This window comes from Boleophthalmus pectinirostris, unplaced genomic scaffold (assembly GCF_026225935.1).
Source record: "Boleophthalmus pectinirostris isolate CB_2022bp ecotype Guang Dong unplaced genomic scaffold, ASM2622593v1 HiC_scaffold_13, whole genome shotgun sequence".
Lineage (NCBI taxonomy): Eukaryota > Metazoa > Chordata > Actinopteri > Gobiiformes > Gobiidae > Boleophthalmus > Boleophthalmus pectinirostris.
The window spans coordinates 10,541,849-10,547,848 of NW_026571036.1; the positions used below are offsets into that span (position 1 = coordinate 10,541,849).

Consider the following 6,000-nt stretch of genomic DNA (forward strand, 5'->3'; position numbering starts at 1 on the left):
CACCCAATAACAGCTCAATCAAGTAATAATGAAGCTTTCGAAGATAGAATTGGTGAAAATAAATGAAGCTAAAGCATAAGTTGAGCCAGACTGTTCATAATGTTTCAATCCAATCCAATTTCCCTGCCAACTGACAACCACAACTTTCACTTTAACAAACTCCAAATGACACAAGAGTTAAGATTAGACTAATACAAACAAATGGAGTTGTGTTTTGTTTCGTTCACACACGTTTAACACATAAACACTGCATATTTATTAGGCTGAGTTCTTCTCTCAAATGGAAAACACTCAAACATGTGTGAATGAAACAAAACACGCCTCCTGGTATGTTTTTGAGGAGGTAACTCAAGTCAGTTTTGCATAATATAGGACCTTTTGTTTTCTTCACAAACTGACACTTACAGTAACTGATGTAAAACCAAATCGATACCAAAAAGTACATATTTCAAAGCTGACAGGTGACAAGGGACTCTCCACTCTGGGCTAGCTCCTGACCTGAAAAAGCACAAGTGGACTTTGTTTGTGTGGGAGAGAGGAGACAGTAAAGCATGTCTTAATGGAATGTGGCATCTATAAAGAAGAAAGAGGGTGCTTCTTCAAAAGGTTGACTGGACTTGGAATAACAAAATCTCATTAAAGACTCTCCTTGGTCCAGTCATGCATAAAAATGAAGTCACAGTGGCAGTTTTTGGATTTATTTACAACACCATATAACACCAATCTCCATCTTCCCTATTGCAGTGCCGAAAGAAACCTGTGAAAAGCAGAAATACATCTAGACGTGTCTTGTATTCTAAAACTACTGCCAAAAAAGAAGTGACAAGGTATCATTTTGGTACAAGATAGGGCAATATATTATCTAAATTACTGCAGCCTTTGCGATTCGATAACTGTGCCAACTCAACTTGCGATTTCGATTCAGTTTTGATTAATTATGCTACCCAAATTGAATATTTGTGACGTATCGTTTTTAAAAAGAGGGTATTACATGAAATCAACTTTTTTGAGTTTTCTACTGCATTATATCGTGATCAAAAACATGCTTGAAGTGTTGTTTTTTTTCTTGAAGAAGCATTATCCGTCTTATCTATCTCCATGGAGACGCACAAGAGCACCACCAGGCCAAGTTACAAGCCGGGTCTGTGGAGAGGTGGCGCTGCTTACAGTAAGAATACATGTTTTTCGGTGTAATTTGAGCAGTGGTTTGTGTTTTTTTTCTTTTCTAACAGCAGGTTTACACTAATTGCAGGTTGGGGTTTGGCACATATTCTGAGGGGGTTACTTTCAGATTGTTATGCCAACTATATCAACTGCAGTACGGATTTGAGCAAAGCAATGAGGTTTTACTTGGGTTCATGCAATAAAACATGTCTAATGATCTGAAAACTGCCCCAGACCACTGCGGTGTCCAGGGAAAATACACTTGTGGATTGTTTCTGTAGACCTGTGCCTCACCCAGACCCGCCCTCACTCAGACCCGGGCCCCACCCAGACCTGGACCTCACCCAGGCTCACCTCATGTAGTCCTGTGTCCGCCCTCACCCAGAACAGCGTCTCGTCCAGGCTTGTGCCTCACCCAGACCCACGCCTCACTTAGACCTGCCTCACCCAGATACGGATCTCAACAGGACCCGCCCTCACCCAGAACCACACCTCACCCAGACCTCACCCAGTCACCCAGATCCACCCTCACCCTTACTCACCAGACCCATCCTCACCCAGACCTCACCCTCACCCAGACCCACCTCACCCAGACCTCAGCCTCACCCAGACCACACCTCACCCAGACCCACCTCACCCCGACCCAGCCTCACCCAGCCACCACCAGATCCCACCTCCCAGACCCAGAACCTCACCCAGACCACCTTCACCCAGACCCAGACCCAGACCCCACCCAGACCTGCCTCACCCAAGACCCTCACCTCACCCAGACCCACGCCTCACCCAGACCAACCTCAGACCAGACCTCACCCAGACCCACGCCTCACCTAGAACCACACTCACCCAGACCTCACCCAAACCTGCCTCACTTCAGACCCATGTGAGTCCTGGACCAAACCAACAAAAGGTAACATTAATACCCCATAGAAGTGTAATACCCTCTAATTGCACTTACCATAAACCTGTCCTTCACTGCTCCCTTCCCGATCCTCAGCTGGGCGTGGTTGGGCGTGTCTTGGGTCAGGATGCTCTGAATGGGCGCGTCCAGTTCCGCTGTGTTCACGTCCACGCATCCTACGTACAACTGCGCCCTGTCCTCTTGTACAAACAGCGTAATGTTCTTCCAGTGCCCCGTGGCCAGATCCACATCCTCTATGGACACCACTTGCTGCTTGTTCTCTGTGGACAGAACTATGTCGAGGGTATTGGCTTTCCCGTTGGAGATGATCTCAAAAACTGGCCCGGATCCATCCTTTTTCTCCACGGTGATCAGGCTTCCTCTGGTGCGTTTGAATTGCTTGAAGTTGAGCAGGAACAGGAAGCCCCGGTCGGCGTGGATGGTGTCTATGAGGTCCCTAAAAGTAGGTTCGGGGACAGGAGGGATGAGGTCTGGGTTGAGGATTTTGTAGGCAGGGCTGTAAGGATCATCTCCCTTCACCAGAGTCACGCCGTGGTTCTTCTTGGGCACTTGGACCAGCTCGAAAAGGTCATACACGCTGTCGTTGTCGTCTCGGGTTTCTGGGGATTGAAGAGTGAAGTTAAAGGTGCACTATGGAACTTTTATGGTGGAGGGTCTGCTAAACCTTTCTATCTCTATCGTATATCTTTGAATCTGTATGTCTTGTATGTGATGGACCCACAATCTCATACTCAAAATTGCTTAAATTGTCTATCTAGTTCCGTGAAAAGACGCAGATGAAGCCACCAAGCCAAGTTACAAGTCAGATCTGTGGAAATGGGACCCTGCTCACAGTAAGAATTAATGTTTTTTGAGGTATTTTTTTGCAATAAAAGCACTTGTTATTGGAAAAAAAATGCAAGATAGACAAGTTTAATGCCATAATGGAACATTCCAGGCAAAATAATAACATCTTGTGGTGTCAAGCAGGTGGCAGACGCCCCATAAAAAAAAAAAAAAAAAAGGTAGTGCACCTTTAAAGGGGTCTTGGTCTTGATTTTGGACTTTCAGTTGTGTAATTTAGTTAAAAATTGTGTAGATCTAATTTATTCCAGGGGCATTAGTCTCAGTCTAGACCTGATTAAGTCCTGGTTCAGTCCCAACTAAGTCCGGGTCAAGTCCAGATTGAGTCCTGGTTTAGTCCTGAAATTAGTTCTTAGAGGGATCTTAGTGGAAAAGCTTTTAGAATCGCTGCACAATTGCTCTTGCACACAAAGTAATAAAGTAAACATAAATCATGGCATATTAACATAATTGATCCAATCTGTCTTTGAGTGTCTTTATTAAGATCTGCTTGGAATAAATGTCTATTCAACTTTCTGTGACATTTCGGTTGTATTTCTTTAGTGGGAAACAGATGGACGGATGTTTTACTGAAAAAAACTCCAAACATTTAGACCAAATGCAATAAAAAGCAGCCATCAACACTGAAATTAAAAGTGAAAAATGAAGAGAGGAAGTACTGAGAAACTAGAAGTGACGTGAATATGTAAGATTCTTTTATTAGGTAAAAGTTAGGTTAAGTATTAGTCCTTAAAGGTGTAATATGTAACTTTTTTTGTTAGTTCACCACCTGCATGTTTCTACAGGGATCTTAATTCTTTGCATGGAATGTTCCAGTATGGCATTAAGCTTATCTATCTCCATGGAGACGCCCCGAGACCAAGTTACATTTACTCTGGAGAGGCAACTCCATTCACAGTAACAATGTGTTGTTTTCAATGCACCACTGAGCAATAAAAAGGTCTGTAAATGAATAAATAGCTGAGTTCCAGAGAAAGTTATAACATTTCCTTGGAGGCAGGTGTGGTGGATCCGGAACCATAAAAATTACATAGTGCACCTTTAATAAAAAGAAAAAAGCATGCTGTGATCTGATACCCAAATTAAAAGCTGTTTAAGGAAAGAAAATGTAAAATAAGCAGCAGTATCAGAAGTCCCTTTGCCCTCAGTGGACACCCTGTTACTACAGCACTGCACAAGAGCGTCTTTTGGCTCCACATCTCCAAGTGATGCTCAGTTCTACTCACTGTTATAAATAATAAGCAAAATAGCAAATGCAATGCAAGATCAAAACTAAAATCCTCACAAAAATAAATGATTAACGTAGGAATAGACTCACCTGCGACTCTGGCACAGTCACAGGTCCAAAGCATCAAGAGCAAAAACACCACCAACAACTTCATTTTGATCTGCTGTCTGCAAAGTGGTAAATTCATACACCAAAAATTAGCCAAAATTTGCAAAAATATGAGTCTGAATATACATAATTAAAAACAAAACTTTTAGACTAAGAAAGCAATCACATCAGTATTAAAAATTATAGATTAAACTAATTTAAAAGTAGAAAATTAGCAGAAATTAACAAATACTGACGTGAAATAGATTGACTTTACGCACACTCACCTGCAACGCGAAACAGCAGACCAAAACTTAAATAAAAACAAATAAAATCCCCAAAACGTGATAGAAATCCAATAATAATCCTTTACATCGACACGTGAAGTGATTAGTCCCCAACGCGATACGGTCTTGGCTGCAAACCCGTGCGTCCTGCTACGTTGCCGCTAAAAACCTGCTCTTTTAAAGTCGTCGGGGGGACAAAGTGCTATTTAAATAGTTTGATGCCATTCCTAAGAAGTTGTTTCGTCCAATCCGCGCGCAGGAGGGAGGGGGACGGGCTAGAGGAGAGGGAGAGAGGGAAAGGAGAGAGAGGAGAGGTGGTGGAGGAGAGTTTGGCACGGTTGGCGCAGATCGTCTCCTCCGTGCTCGTGCGTGGAGACGTGTTAATGTGCGTCGTGAAGAAGTGTGTTTTGTTTTGTTTGTTTTTGTTGTTCCTCTGGGGGGGTCCATCATCCATCAGTGTCACCGTCCCCCACGATGTACCACACCGTTACGCACGATTTGACGTCGTATTATTCCGCCTCGTGCGCAGGTGTTCACAGGGAATGCGTCGTAAAATAGTCCAGTTGAAATTTAATCCACGTTATTGTTATTATATTGGCTGTTCATACTAAAGGCGCACTGTGTAACTTTTCTAGTGGAGGGCACGTCACCTGCTTGTTACGACTATAGGTGCAGTCGCCTCGTCACAGATCTGACCTGTAACTTGGCCTCACTGAGTATCGATAAATTGAATGCGATACTGTGGAACATTAATAGTCACTCCACACTACTACTACTACTACTACTACTACTACTACTACTACTACTACTCTACTACTACTACTAGTGCAACTACTATTACCACCACCTCTCCTTCTACTACTACTACTACTACTACTACTACCACTACTACTACTACTACTACTACCTACTACTACTACTACTATTACTACCACTTCTACTACTACTATTAATACTACTACCTCTCCTCTTCCTACTACTACTGCAACTACTAATACTACCTCTCTTACTACTACCACCACTACTACTACTATTACTACCTCTCCTGCTACTACTACTACTGCTACTACTACTACTACCTCTCCTACTACCACTACTGCTGCTACTATTACTACTACCTCTCCTGCTACTACTACTACTGCAACTACTAATACTACCTCTCCTACTACTATTACTACTACTACTGCTACTACTACTACTACTACTACTACTACTACTACTACTACTACTACTACTACTACTACTACTATTACTACTGCTTCTACTACCACCTCTCCTCCTCCTCCTACAGACCCGACCTGTAATTTGGCCTCACTGCTTGCTTCCAGTATCGATAAACTGAGTGAGATACTGTGGGACATTCATGAATGTGCAATGACATCTCCATGGAGACCTTCCATCAAAAAGTTACATAGTTTATTAAATTATGTCCAACTTGAACTACAAAAATGAACTGGATAGTTTTTTGGTCA

The 6,000-nt window shown here is 42.8% G+C and overlaps 1 protein-coding gene across 1 annotated transcript in view; it reads right to left on the minus strand.

Annotated features, from left to right (window-relative positions):
* Positions 1 to 4,618, minus strand: part of thbs1b (thrombospondin 1b) — a 28,915-nt gene extending 24,297 nt beyond the window's left edge. The window contains 3 exon segments of the mRNA XM_020938235.2: positions 2,120 to 2,682; positions 4,245 to 4,321; positions 4,529 to 4,618. Coding sequence (XP_020793894.2) covers positions 2,120 to 2,682; positions 4,245 to 4,308 — 627 coding nt within the window. The 5' untranslated portion in view covers positions 4,309 to 4,321; positions 4,529 to 4,618.
* Positions 4,619 to 6,000: the final 1,382 nt, after the last annotated feature.